The sequence below is a fragment of the Manis pentadactyla genome, chromosome 2, assembly GCF_030020395.1.
Source record: "Manis pentadactyla isolate mManPen7 chromosome 2, mManPen7.hap1, whole genome shotgun sequence".
Taxonomy (NCBI): Eukaryota; Metazoa; Chordata; class Mammalia; order Pholidota; family Manidae; genus Manis; species Manis pentadactyla.
In genome coordinates, this window is record NC_080020.1 from 177,589,713 (window position 1) to 177,605,514 (window position 15,802).

General features: G+C 40.7%; 1 protein-coding gene across 1 annotated transcript in view; it reads right to left on the reverse strand.

The window, feature by feature from the left end:
- The window catches only part of ANTXR1 (ANTXR cell adhesion molecule 1), a 221,256-nt gene that overhangs the window by 187,316 nt on the left and 18,138 nt on the right, over positions 1-15,802 (reverse strand). Inside the window, exon 2 of the mRNA XM_036908236.2 lies at positions 3,643-3,714. Within this exon, the coding sequence (XP_036764131.1) occupies positions 3,643-3,714 (72 nt within the window). The remainder of the gene's footprint in view (positions 1-3,642; positions 3,715-15,802) is intronic.

The window sequence follows — 15,802 nt, forward strand, 5'->3', positions numbered from 1 at the left end:
CCACAGAGAAGCCCTGCATGTGTCTTCCTGGAGGCTGCTTGTGATTTGACACCGCTGCTCAGTGAGGGCGGACTGCAGGTAAGAAAGCTGAAATTCATCACTGTCTTGCCTGCTGTTGAAGAAGTGTGTCCCTAGAAGAGGGCTGGTCTGCATGGTGACTATAAAAACAGGATCCCAATAGGCAAATCTCATAGTGTCTCCATGCTGTCTGGGGCATCCTCTAATGAAGAGAGCTCAATGCCATCAACATTAAGATCATATAATGAACTAATTTTTCTGTGAAAGTAGGCTCACCATCAACTTTTGATTTCTACTTTGGCTTCCCAAGGAGGTTATCCTATAAGGAGAGAATGTGCTAATGGAGCACAAGAGTAGTTATTCCACTTGGTAGTTATACTTTTCTTTATTAATGGAAACATTGTCAAGGTTTTTAAATGGCAGTGCTTGGGGGTTATGTCAATGTAAAATCCACACTCTGGGAGACAGATCAAGTCTCAGCTAAGGACCAGACATGTTTCTCTGTCTGCAAGATGGACTGTCAGACTGTAGTGGGTTCACCAGTGGCCAACTGGCTAATCCATTATAGCACCAACCTGTTTCTTCACAATGCAATAACCTCTAATACCTGGTCTGGCCCGAGTTTGATAGTTCCCACTTTCTAATATGTTTCTCAAACCTGTCGCTCTTTTCCATCTCCTAGTTTGGAGCTTGCCCTTAGTAACGTGACCACTGCAATTGCTTCCTAGCTGGTGACCTTTCCTAGCACACATTCCTTGCTCCAATTCCTTCTTCATATTGCTTCCAGAATTATTTTCCTAAAATGTAAATAAAATCTTGTCATTCATCTGCTATAAAACCTCCAACAGCTCCTATTGTCTCCAGGATAACATCTATATTCATTACCATTTGTCTGATGCATCTTTGGAGACCCTGAGCATGGTGTTCAATACCTGTTAAGAATCCAAGCAATACCTGGTGAAGTGAATATTGGTCTTTTTGAAACAGACCTGAGTTCTCTGTTCATGACTCAGAGAACTGTTACTACCTCAACCAGCTGGGCCAGCAGGACACCAAGTCCTACATGGTAATAATAAAAACCATAATTATCATAATAATATTAACAACAATGGCCAACCTCATCAAGTGCTTACTATGTGCCAGGTGCTATTATAAGTGATTTGCATGTATTATCTCATTAAACTTGTCACAAATTTATGAAATCAGTATTATTATTCTTCCTATTATCCACAAAAGGAAACTGAGAACCTGATAGATAAAGTAATTTTCCCAAAGTCACACGATGGAAGAGTGGTGGATCTAGGGCTTAAAACCAAGCATTCTCATTCTAGAACGTGGGCTCTTAATCACTATATTATACTGCCTTGCTTGTATAAATTCAGCTCTGGAAAGAATGAACTTCAGTGTAGGAAATGAGGTCTCCAAGAGCAACTGGTATATAAGTCTGGGCTAGAGACATAATTTGGGAGGCCTCAGCATACTGATTTGAGTATAACTGCTCAAAACAAGTGTTGGGAGTGAGAAGGGAAGTGAGGCAAATCTAGAACCAGCACCAACATTTAAAGGCTTGGCTCTAGTCAGTGAGATGAGAAGAGAAATGATGTACTTGTACTGGCACTGGCCACTGTTACTGAATGAACTTCCCCCTGCAGGACCAACTGCCTAGACTATTTATGAAAATGCACAAATAAAAATGATTCATTCCTTTTCAAAGTTCATTCACTTATTCAAAAATATTGACTGAGCATGTACTATGTGTCAGGCACCATTACAGGCACATGGTGGCAGCAGTCAACAAAACAACAGTCCGAGCCTCCTGGAATTTGCATGCCAGTCATGTCTTCATGCCACGCTTTGGGGAGGCAGGTCCTTAGCCAAGGAGGGCCAGAGGACACAACCAGAGGCAAGTGCCCAGTGGTCTGGATTCAACCATGTCAACTTCTCCGGTCCCTAGTTTCTTCTTCTATAAAACCAGAGGATTGGAATGAAGTGGTCTCTTACATCCCTAGCCCTTAACCTCTACCTTTCTTTGACTCTAATATAGTGAAGCGTCTGGAACTTCTGAAGGAGCTGGGAAAGAGAAATGCTGAGTGCACACTCTGATCCAGGTGCTGGGCTGGTTGGTTTACCATGTTTTCTTTTATGATTTTCACAGACAAACTTGGGTTCGACCATGGAAAGTAAATTGCTATGTGTGCACAATGGAGCTTGGATTCAAATCCACATCTGCCTCACTTCAAAGCCTTTTCCAGTTGACCTCTCTGCTTCAGAGGAATGTAAGACCAGAAGAGCAAATAGAGACACAGCAATACTGTCTGGAGGCAGATTTATTTTCCATCACTCCAAAGGACAGATGGATGAGAGTACAGGAAAAGCAATTTTGGCTCAAGGACAAAAAGGCTTTTCTAGAAACTGGAACTGTCCAACTATTGGACTGTTTGCTTCAAAAGGCAGCAGTTTCTCACCCGAGCTATCAAGTTGAGGGTTGGTGAATGCCTCTTAGGTTAGCTTGGGGAATTGTTCCCTTTGATTCTAAGCTTCTCTGATTCTCTTAAATATTTTGTTTTCAATACCACTCGTGTATTTATCTGCTTCTCTCCTTTTCCTCAACTTACCCCCACTTCTCTCAGCATCTATTTTAGATGCTTCCTGCTGCAGCTTCCAGTTTTTGGCACCACAGAGAGGACACCTCCTAACCCTTTTCCTCCAGTCAGGCAGGCAGGTACGGTTCAGACCAGTAAGTGAATTTGGAGGGAACACGTCTGTCACTACCTTGGTCTCGGAGGATAACCTATCTTTTCAGATAAAGAACCTTATTCCAAGATGAATTTTATGATCACTCACATCAGCTGGAAGATTCTACAGAGGTCATCACGCAGGAGTGGAGCTGTTCTAGAATTTCTAATGACCAGAACAATTTTACCACAGGTCTTGATGACTGGCCTCAAGCACATCCATGAAAGCTATCACAGTGCTCCTGGGAGGCTGAACCCAGAAGTATGCAACGACTGCCTTTCCTGGCAGTACTAGCAGCTGTTTATGCCTATTGGAAAGCATGGCCTCCTAGGCCCCTGCAATGCTTATAGTGACAATGTTAACAATTGCACTGTCCTCCCTTGGAAAGTATACTGAGAATGCTTAGAGATTTCTACCTGACAGGGCATAGAGTGCGGCTGACCAACGTCATGGTTTACCAGGACTGAGGGAAGATCTCAGGATATACGACTTCCAGTGCTAAAACCACAAAAGTTCTTGGCAAATCAGGATGAGTTGGTCACCTTACATGCTACGCTCCCGACACACGAGTCCAGTGAGACTAAGCCACTTGCCCCAGCATGGCACACTGTGAAAGAAAATGTTAATGATCCTTCTAGAAGAATATAGTACTCAACAAGACTGGGAGAATGTTAAAATTTTGGTCTTATAACCAAATTGGACATCCTCTTGAAAACATGAAGCCAAAGGTTTTTCTAATGTGGCAAAAATGAAAACAAAGTCAAGTCTCTGGCCCAACATCTGAAAGTCTACCTTTGTCAAAAGGCATCCCCAAAATAGTAATTCGTGGAACAGCAAACAAAGCCTGGTTTTACTCATAACAGAAGAACTATGCATTGTGTTTCTCACCTGATGAATTTATGAGCCAACTGCTCCACAAAGTAATAGATTTCATTCCAGTGGTGCAGCACACTTCCTGATCTAGGGAAACAAAGCAGAAGTTCCTTAATCACGTGTTCTTCATTTGTCTTCACCTTGTATCATGCTCTCTTCACCATCTGTTATTTCACATTTGCCTACCCATCAACTGAACTCATTATCTGACACTTTTGTAACTTTGGAAATTACTTGAAAAGGTGTTAGAGTTCTTACACATTTTGTTAAGAAAAACTTCCTTCACCTCCCACTCCTTCCCACCCCAACTCCACACAGTCACAGTCCCCGAATCAGACTCACAGGTTCATTTCAAATCTTTAAGAAACCATTATTTTTGTGCCATTTAAATTATTTTTCTGGGAAGAAAAGTGATTCCAATTCATTTAAATGAATTACCACAAACTAGATGCTCACACAGACAAAAATAAATGAATCTTCCTCTTTAAAAACAAACAGAATCCAGTTTCATCTGTCAATATAAGTGCAAAATGTCTAAATAAAATATGAGCAAAACTAATGCAGCAGGAATCCAAAAGAATAATAATTAATTCATTTTTGGAGTTTATTTCAGGAATGTGTACATAGTTCAACATTTAAGGAAATCTAATGAAACTCTAATCACACTAATGAAAGAAGCACAACTATACAGCCTTTCATTATATTAAAAAGGAATCCTCTTCCTGAAAAAAGAAGGAAACTTACTCTAAGCCATATGGAATCCTAGAATTTTAGACTTGGAAGGGGGCTTCTTTACTTCCCAAGGTTGACTTCTGTTTCCCTAACACTCTTTACTAAAGCTTCAGTTCAGCTTAGAGGCATCTTCCATAGAGCTTGTACTCAATCTGGTGCAGTGACTTCATAGTAGGTTTTTATATTCTAACTCACTCTTTCTGGAACTACAATGCTTCTTTCCTTTCACTTAAGGATCTGTTTCAGCTGAGCTCTGCATTTCTGCCTGTCATTTTAATAATTGTTGAGGTTAAAGTTTGCTCCTCCGGCTCTGACATTTTGTACTACACACATTTTCCAGTGGTTTCAGATTTATTTTATTGTTTATGTACTCATCTACCTTAATTTTAACTACAAGAGAGTTATTTGTTACCATCTTTTCTTTGTTTCAGCCTATTTTACAGATACTTAAGATGAATCTGTGCAAAGTAGATTTTGTGCCTCCCTTTTTGTGGTATAATATCCCAAAGAATTCTTATTCTGGTTGAGTGTATTCCATCCATCTCTATGAGAATTTACTTTTCTCTGCCTCATATACAGAAGTGATACGTTGGTCCAACCTGAACAAAAGTGACACAATATGTTATAGTCATATGGTGAAAGGCCCCATATCATAAATTTCTTCAAAGTAATCTATAACTTCAATTCTAGGAAAAATGCTGAAAGGATGTTTTGTGAAACTTAAAAAATGACTTTAAAGATGAAATGAAGACTAAACATCTACAAGTCATCAGGGAAACCACAATGAGATAATACTTATACCAGTTAAAGTGGCCACTATCCAAAAGACAAGAAATAGCAAGTGTTGGTGAGGATGTGGAGAAATGGGAACCCTCCCACACTGTTGGTGGGAATATAAATTGGTGCAGCCACTGTGGAAAGCATTATGGAGGTTCCTCAAAAAACTAAAAACAGAAACACCATTTGACCCAGTAACTGTACTTCTAGGAATTTACCCAAAGAAAACAAAAGCACTGATTAAAAAAATATATGCACCCTTATGTTTATTGCCACATTATTTACAATAGCCAAGATATGGAAGCAACCAAAGTGTACATCAATAGATGAATGGATGAAGATGTGGTACATATACACAATGGAATATTATTCAGCCATAAAAAGAAAAGAAATTCTGCCATTTGCAACAACATGGATGGATCTAGAGGGTATTATGCTCATGAAATAAGCCAGGTGGAAAAAGGCAAATAACATATGCTTTCACTTATTTGTGGAATGTAAAAACAAAACAAAAGAAAATGAATACAATAGTAGTACACTCAGACACTGAGAAGTGACTGGTGGTTACCATGGGGGAAGGGCTGGGATGAGTGGGTGGGGAGGGTGAAGGGGATAAAGGGGCACAAAAATCTCAATCATATATAAGCTGGTCATGAGGACTGAAGTACAGTATGGAGAATATAGCCAGTGGTTCTGTAATATCTTCCTATGTTGACAGATACTAACTGCACTAGTGGGGGTGAGGATTTAATAATGTGTGTAACTGTTGAACCACTTTGTTGTATACTTGAAACCAATATAATGTTGTATATCAACTATACTTCAATTAAAAAAACAGCTTATCAATTAAAAAAATAAAAGTCATCAAGGCAATTATGAAAAAGAAGGAAGTTGAAAAGCTTGCCCTATTAGATATAAAGACCCCATATGCATGATACAGGATATAACAGTAGGGCCAGTGGAGAAGGGGGAACCAAAATCTCAACCTATGTGATGTCTTGCTATATAGTGACAGAGGTGATTCAAGTGATACAAACTGGGGAGGGAGAATAAGCCCTTCAATAAATGATGCTGTGACAATGGATTCCTAATTGTAAAAAACCAGCTAGATCATTATCTCATATCAAAAATGTAATCCTACATGTATTAAAACCTAATGGGAAAAAACAGAATTCTACACCACTGGGTGAGTTACAAAAGGAGATTTTTATGTTGGCAAGTTAGTGAAGGGTTTCTTGAACCTGATACAGAAAGTAGCAATTGATTTTTAATAAAAGGATAATTTTGAGTACCTGAAGTGCCAACAATTCTGAATGACAGAAAGATAGCAAAACAAATCAAAGAGAAGAAAACAGGGAGAGAAGATGTCTGCAAAAAGTATAAAAGGCCAAAGATGAGTGTCCAGAATATGTAAACAATTGGTACAAGTAAACAGTAAGAAGGCAAACAATAAAAAAATAGACAAAGGATCAGAACAGGCAATCCTCAGAAGGATGGACAATCAGCACTTGAAAAAATATTCAACTCTGCTAGCTGAATGCATATAGGAAGGCCTGTTTATACAATTGTTTGAGAAGAGCAAGCAGTTTGAGGTGGCAGTAGCACATAACACACAGCTATGGGGTAAGGAGTTGGGTCTACAGAGAAAGGAGTCAGGGTGACTCCTGTCAAAAAAAAACCTTTTCTGTTAGATCTCTCAGCCTCAAACACACTGCATCTGCTCAGGACACTCAGTGTCCACACTGCCAACTCCTGCTCATTCTTCAAGACTCAACTCAGTCTCTGCCTGTTGCCACTGACCAACACAGATGGGGCTCACTGCCCTGTCCCATGCTCTCCAGGCACCACATACGTCTCTCAGTCATCATCCTCTGATGATGGGTCACAATCACTTTTTTATCAAGCTTGTCTTGTGAGGGTCTTATAGATATTTGCCTCTCCAGCTCTACCTTTTTGTTGAATGGAAGAAAGAAGACCCTGGAGATGGGAAGCCTCTTTTGCTCAAGGAAGCCTCCAGGTCTTTGCCAGCTGGACATTGCCTTTTCACCCTTGTTTGGATAAAAACCCTGGGATTGGAACTCAGATGGCTCCTGCCAGTTCCTGTGTTCCTTCCAAGATGGGTCAATGGTTCTAGAGCACAGCTCCATGGTGAATGGACCTACCTAATCATCATCAATAGATCTCTGAGCTTAATGGCAGCTGGGAGTCTCCCAAGAGCTCACCAGAACTGCAAATCCCAGTACTGGGCTTTTTAAGGCTTTGGACATCCTCTTTTATTAGAATCCCAGCCATACACCTGGAATGGATTCAGTTGTATACTAAAAATGTCAAAGTCAGGCTGGAGCCAAGATGGCGACATGAGTAGAGCAGCAGAAATCTCCTCCCAAAACCACATATACTTTTGAAAATACAACAAATACAACTCTTCCTAAAAGAGAGACCAGAAGACACAGGACAACAGCCAGACCACATCCACACATGCAAGAACCCAGTGCCTCGCGAAGGGGGTAAGATACAAGCCACGGCTTGGTGGGGCACGAGCGCCCCTCACCCCAGCTCCCAGTGGGAGGAGAGGAGTCAGAGTGGGGAGGGAGAGGGAGCCCAGGACTGCTAAACACCCAGCCCTGGCCATCCGCACCAGAGTGCAGACACAGTGCATGCATGGGGTGCTAGAAACTAGGAAAACAGGACAGTAAGACCTGTGAGCGGGTCCCCACAGCCGGTGACGCTGGGACAAAGAAAAGCGAGTGCTTTTTGAAAGTCTTAATGGGACAGGGACACCACAGCTGGACAGAAGCATCCCGTGACACTCAGCCCAGCAGCTAGGAATCCCCGGGAACTCTGGGCACTCTAACAACCTGGGCAACAGGGCAGCTTGGAGGCCCCTCACAGAGATAAACAGCCTCCCAGCTGTTTCCCCTCTGACATGGCTCCGCCATATTGGAGCAGCAGCCCGAGGCAGGCCACGCCCACAGCAAACGAGGAGCTAAACTCCATAGCAGCCAGGCAAGAATCAGAAGCCCCGTCTGCGTGCAGCTGCCCAGCACAAGACACTAGAGGTCGCTGTTCTCCCAGGAGAGGAAGGCCACAAACCAACAAGAAGGGACGTTCTCCCAGCCATCACTTGCGCCATCTCTGCAAACTATCTCTATCGCCATGAAAAGGCAGAAAAATTTGATACAGAGCAAAATCACAACCCCTGAGGAGATGGACCTAACCAGTCTTCCTGAAAAAGAATTCAAAATAAAAATCATAAACAAGCTGATGGAGCTGCAGAGAAATATACAAGAGCTAAGGGATGACGTCCGGAGGGAGATTACAGAAGTGAAACAATCTCTGGAAGGATTTGTAAGCAGAATGGATAAGATGCAAGAGGCCATTGATGAAATAGAAACCAGACAACAGGAATACATAGAAGCTGACGCAGAGAGAGATAGAAGGATCTCCAGGAATGAAACAATATTAAGAGAATTGTGTGACCAATCCAGAAGGAACAATATCCGCACTATAGGGGTACCAGAAGAAGAAGAGAGAAAAAGGGATAGAAAGTGTCTTTGAAGAAATAATTGCTGAGAACTTCCCCAAACTGGGGGAGGAAATAGTTGCTCAGACTACAGAAGCACACAGAAATCCCAACAGAAGGGACCCAAAGAGGACAACAACAAGACACATAATAATTAAAATGGCAAAGATCAAGGACAAGGACAGAGTATTAAAGGCAGCCAGAGAGAGAAAAAAGGTCACCTACAAAGGAAAACCCATCAGGCTATCATCAGACTTCTCAACAGAAACCTTTACAGGCCAGAAAAGAATGGCATAATATATTTAATGCAATGAAACAGAAGGGCCTTGAACCAAGGATATGTATCCAGCATGATTATCATTTAAATATGAAGGAAGGATTAAATAATTCCCAGACAAGCAAAAGTTGAGGGAATTTGCCTCCCACAAACCACCTCTACAGGGTATTTTAGAGGGACTGCTCTAGATGGGAGCACTCCTAAAAAGAGCACAGAACAAAACACCCAACATATGAAGAATGGAGGAGGAGGAATAAGAAGGGAGAGAAATAATCATCAGACTGTGTTTATAGTAGCTCAATAAGCAAGTTAAGTTAGACAGTAAGGTAGTAAAGAAGCTAACCTTGAACCTTTGGTTACCATGAATCTAAAGCCTGCAATGGCAATAAGTATATATCTTTCAATAATCACCCTAAATGTAAATGGACTGAATGCACCAATCAAAAGACACAGAATAATAGAATGGATAAAAAAGCAAGACCCATCTATATGCTGCTTACAAGAGACTCACCTCAAACCCAAAGACATGCACAGACTAAAAGTCAAGGGATGGAAAAAGATATTTCATGCAAACAACAGGGAGAAAAAAGCAGGTGTTGCAGTACTAGTACCAGACAAAATAGTCTTCAAAACAAAGAAAGAAACAAGAGATAAAGAAGGACACTACATAATGATAAAGGGCTCAGTCCAACAAAAGGATATAACCACTATAAACATATATGCACCCAATACAGGAGCACTAATATATGTGAAACAAATACTAACAGAATTAAAGGAGGAAATAGAATGCAATGCATTCATTTGGGGAGACTTTAACACACCACTCACCCCAAAGGACAGATCCACCAGACAGAAAATAAGTAAGGACACAGAGGCACTGAACAACACACTAGAACAGATGGACCTAATAGACATCTATAGAACTCTACATCCAAAAGCAACAGGATACACATTCTGCTCAAGTCCACATAGAACATTTTCCAGAATAGACCACATACTAGGCCACAAAAAGAACCTCAGTAAATTCTAAAAGATTGAAATCCTACCAACCAACTTCTCAGACCACAAAGGTATAAAACTAGAAATAAATTGTACAAAGAAAGCAAAAAGACTCACAAAAACATGGAAGCTTAATAACATGCTCCTAAATAATCAATGGATCAATGACCAAATTAAAATGGAGATCCAGCAATATATGGAAACAAATGACAACAACAACACAAAGCCCCAACTTCTGTGGGACACAGCAAAAGCAGTCTTAAGAGGAAAGTATATAGCAATCCAGGCATATTTAAAGAAGTAAGAACAACCCAAATGAATAGTCTAATGTCACAATTATTGAAATTGGAAAAAGAAGAACAAATGAGGTCTAAGGTCAGCAGACGGAGGGACATAATAAAGATAAGAGAAGAAATAAATAAAATTGGGAAGAATAAAATAATAGAGAAAATCAATGAAACCAAGAGCTGGTTCTTCGAGAAAATAAACAAAATAGATAAGCCTCTAGCCAGACTTATTAAGAGAAAAAGAGAATCAACACACATCAACAGAATCAGAAACAAGAAAGGAAAAATCACGATGGACCCCACAGAAATACAAAGAATTATTAGAGAGTACTATGAAAACCTATATGCTAACAAGCTGGAAAACCTACGAGAAATGGACAACTTCCTAGAAAAATACAACCTTCCAAGACTGACCCAGAAAGAAACAGAAAATCTAAACAGACCAATTACCAGCAACGAAATTGAAGTGGTAATCAAAAAACTACCCAAGAACAAAACCCCCGGGCCAGGTGGATTTACCTCGGAATTTTATCAGACATACAGAGAAAACATAATACCCATTCTCCTTAAAGTTTTCCAAAAAATAGAAGAGGAGAGAATACTCCCAAACTCATTCTATGAAGCCAACATCACCCCAATACCAACCAGGCAAAGACCCCACCAAAAAACAAAACTACAGACGTAGTTTGCAATGAACGTAGATGAACGTAGATTCAAAAATATTCAACAAAATATTAGCAAACCGAATTCAAAAATACATCAAAAGGATCATACACCGTGACCAAGTGGGATTCATCCCAGGGATGCAAGGATGGCACAACATTCGAAAATCCATCAACATCATCCACCACATCAACAAAAAGAAGGACAAAAACCACATGATCATATCCTTAGATGCTGAAAAAGCATTCGACAAAATTCAACATCCATTCATGATAAAAGCTCTCAACAAAATGGGCATAGAGGGCAAGTACCTCAGCATAATAAAGGCCATATATGATAAACCCACAGCTAACATCATACTGAACAGCGAGAGGCTGAAAGCTTTTCCTCTGAGATCGGGAACCAGACAGAGATGCCCACTCTCCCCACTGTTATTCAACATAGTACTGGAGGTCCTAGCCATGGCAATTAGACAAAACAAAGAAATACAAGGAATCCAGTTTGGTAAAGAAGAAGTTAAACTGTCACTATTTGCAGATGACATGATATTGTACATAAAAAACCCTAAAGACTCCACTGCAAAACTACTAGCACTAATATCGGAAAACAGCAAAGTTGCAGGATACAAAATCAACACACAGAAATCTGTAGCTTTCCTATACACTAACAATGAACTAATAGAAAGAGAAATCAGGAAAACAATTCCATTCACAATAGCATCAAAAAGAATAAAATACCTCGGAATAAACCTAATGAAGGAAGTGAAAGACCTATACCCTGAAAACTACAAGACACTCTTAAGAGAAATTAAAGGGGACACTAACAATGGAAACTCATCCCATGCTCTTGGCTAGGAAGAATTAATATCGTCAAAATGGCCATCCTGCCCAAAGCAATATACAGATTTGATGCAATCCCTATCAAATTACCAACAGCATTCTTCAATGAACTGGAACAAATAGTTCAAAAATTCATATGGAACCACCAAAGACCCTGAATAGCCAAAGCAATCCTGAGAAGGAAAAATAAAGTGGGGGAGATCTCACTCCCCAACTTCAAGCTCTACTACAAAGCCACAGTAATCAAGACAATTTGGTACTGGCACAAGAACAGAGCCACAGACCAATGGAACAGAATAGAGACTCCAAACATTAACCCAAACATATATGGCCAATTAATGTACGATAAAGGAGACATGGACATACAATGGGGAAATGACAGTCTCTTCAACAGATGGTGCTGGCAAACTGGACAGCTACATGCAAGAGAATGAAACTGTATCACTGTCTAACCCCATACACAAAAGTAAATCCAAAATGGATCAAAGACCTGAATGTAAGTCATGAAACCATAAAACTCCTAGAAAAATACATGGCAAAAATCTCATGGACATAAACATGAACAACTTCACGAACATATCTCCCCAGGCAAGGGAAACAAAAGCAAAGATGAACAAGTGGGACTATATCAAGCTAAAAAGCTTCTGTACAGTAAAAGACACCATCAATAGAATAAAAAGGTATCCTACAGTATGGGAGAATATATTCATAAATGACAGATCCGATAAAGGTTTGACATCCAAAATATATATAAGAGCTCACACACCTCAACAAACAAAAAACAAATAATCCAATTAAAAAATGGGCAGAGGAGCTGAATAGACAGTTCTCTAAAGAAGAAATTCATATGGCCAACAGACACATGAAAAGATGCTCCACATCGCTTGTCATCAGAGAAATGCAAATTAAAACCACAATGAGATATCACCTCACACCAGTAAGGATCACCATCATCGAAAAGACAAACAACAACAAATGTTGGCGAGGTTGTGGAGAAAGGGGAACCCTCCTACACTGTTGGTGGGAATGTAAATTAGTTCAACCATTGTGGAAAGCAGTATGGAGGTTCCTCAAAAAACTCAAAATAGAAATACTATTTGACCCAGGAATTCCATTTCTAGGAATTTACTCTAAGAATGCAGCACTCCAGTTTGAAAAAGACAGATGCACCCCTATGTTTATCGCTGCACTATTTACAATAGCCAAGATAAGGAAGCAACCTAAATGTCCATCAGTTGATGAATGGATAAAGAAGATGTGGTACATATACACAATGGAATATTACTCAGCCATAAGAAAAAAACAGATCTTACCATTTGCAACAACATGGATGGAGGTAGAGGGTATAATGCTCAGTGAAATAAGCCAGGTGGAGAAAGACAAGTACCAAATGATTTCACTCATATGTGGAGTATAAGAACAAAGGAAAACTGAAGGAACAAAAGAGCAGCAGAATCACAGAACCCAAGAATGGACTAACAGTTACCAAAGGGAAAGGGACTGGGGAGGATGGGTGGGAAGGGAGGGATAAGGGCGGGAAAAAGAAAGGGGGCATTACGATTAGCATGTATAGTGTGGGAGGTGCACGGGGAGGGCTGTACAACACAGAGAATACAAGTAGTGATTTTACAGCATCTTACTATGCTGATGGACAGTGACTGTGAAGGGGTATATTGGGGAGACTTGGTGAAGGGGGGAGCCTAGTAGTCATAATGTTCTTCATGTAATTGTAGATTAATGATACCAAAAAAAAAAAAAAAAAGTAAATACATGGGGCAAGCATAAAAAAAAAAAAAAGTCAAAGTCTGATCCTGGCTGCTGTCTTTCAGCCAGGGGTAGATGCTCTGGTCCTTGGGGTCCTGTGAAGGGTCTCGCAGATGTGGACCAATGTTGTATAGGTGCCTCTGAAGAGATACCATCTGACTGACTACAAGCTACAGTCCAATCCAGAATTCTGCAACTACTTCCCATTGGCATCAGATTTCCTTGAACACTGGTCATCTGTATCTACTTCTGAAATGCAATGCTGTGCCTGGAACACAGAACCAGGACAAGTACTACCTAAAAGTTTGGTGAGTGAGGGGTAATGTAAGATGCCTAATGATTAGTGAGGAATCCCTATGCCTCCTTCATTCCATGTATGATTTTCTCATCAGCAGACAAGTCCTGCAGTGAGGGAGTTATACAGGAGAGGAGAAAAAGTATTGTGAAATAGGAATTTGAACTAAAATTGGGGAACTGTGCATAGTATGACCTTTTGCATTACTATTCCTTTGTTCTCAAGGACTGGCCCTATTTAACAGCCACAAATCAATCTGCATTCCTTTACTTATTAAACAGGGTCACCCAATGATAAGTCACACTTTCTTCTGTCTTAAAATATTTCATTCTCATTATTCTTCTATCTGACTGACATGGACAATTGACATAATTTTGGTTTTGATCTGATTTGTTGGTGTAGATATAGGGAAAGATCCAAGAACTATCCTTGGGTGTTGAGAAAAGTCTAGATTTACCTGGAAGACTTTCTTGCTAGTAGGCAGGCACTGTATTTTTCGAGAAGAAAAAAAATGACACTGATGAAATAAATGATAAAACTGGAGGCAAGGAGGGGTTGACAGGCTTCTCCCATTTCAACTCTGCTAACAATTGCCTTGCTGCTGTTGAGGTTTGTTGTTTCATATTTATACATGATCGTTCCTTACACAATTATAAAGCCTTGACCAAATTATACCCCCTTTGGGACACACTTGAGATGTACATAGCCTGTTCTCTCAAGTACTGAGGATGAACACAACCTTCTAAGATTCTGCGAACTGAACTGGTTTTGTCTTCTCTGGGTTTCCATGGGATCCTAAAGGGCTACTGGAGGGGCAGAGGAATATAGGGTTATTAGATCGGCACCTTGGAATCCTCCTAGTCCTTATTATTGAGCCTTCTTAATCCACACATACATTCTCTGTTGAGCCCCAAGATCAAATCACCCCTTGGAAAAGGAGAGTGTGTTAGCTGCTTATGGTTTTGGCATAGAGGTGAGCTTGCTGGAGGTGCCTCTCATATCTCTTTAACCCACACTCCCGGGAGCAGGAGACTAGCCTGCCTGTTGCACACTCCTTTCCCCTGCCTTCCACCATTTGCCACAGCTGGACTTCCTAACCCTGAACTCTAAAATCATTCACTCATGGGGCCTCTGGAAACTACCCACTGGGACCTCAACCAGGCTCCTGCCTTCTTCCCATAGGGATAGATATGCTGGGTCTTTGGCTCAGTTTGGCCTTTCTGTTAAAACATACATGTCTCACTTGCACTCTTTCATGTAAACTGATTTTCTGGTTTGGAATTTGCCCTAGTGGCTAATCCCAGAATAACTGACTCAGGGTAGCATGTTCATGTTCAGACCCTTGGTTTCCTCTCAATCCCAAAGACCTAAGTGGACTCCTGGTCACATCCAGGAGAAGTAGGGTGTTGGTTAGGGAAGTGGCAGAGAGTGGATCCAATTCCAGCTTCTTTCCACCCTACAATGTATAAAACATCTCACTGATCATGCCAACCTGCTGAAGTGCTAATGATTTTTAAATCCCAACTATGGAGTTCTGATGTCCTCTTCAGGCAGTAATGGTACACCCACCCACTGTTACCAAAGCTGCACAGTGGAAATAAAAACTCCTTCTTAGTTCAAATACAAGTACAGTGTCCATTGGGCTGCACGGATTTTTTAATTGCTTTTAACAACAAATTGTTGGGCAAACTATTGTCACAGAGAGTTGAAATGCCCATGTTCTAGAAATCAGTGGATGTAGAAAGGTCCCTGATATTTGACTCAATTGAATGTTAACTCAAAAACAATTCTAGCCCCTGAAGATTTCCATGGGCCAGCTGAGCTGGTGTAGAGGATTCAAGGCCCCTTCTTGGGCTTTTGTATCTTGGTTCCACATGTATGTATCTCAGCAAAAGACGGAATTCAAATAGCCCCCTAGGAACTCTGCTTGAACAGTCCTAGAATTCTGTGGCTTGAAGATTCATTCAGTGTATGGGGGTCCACTCAAAATCAGGGTCAACGCCTTCTCACACCACCTCC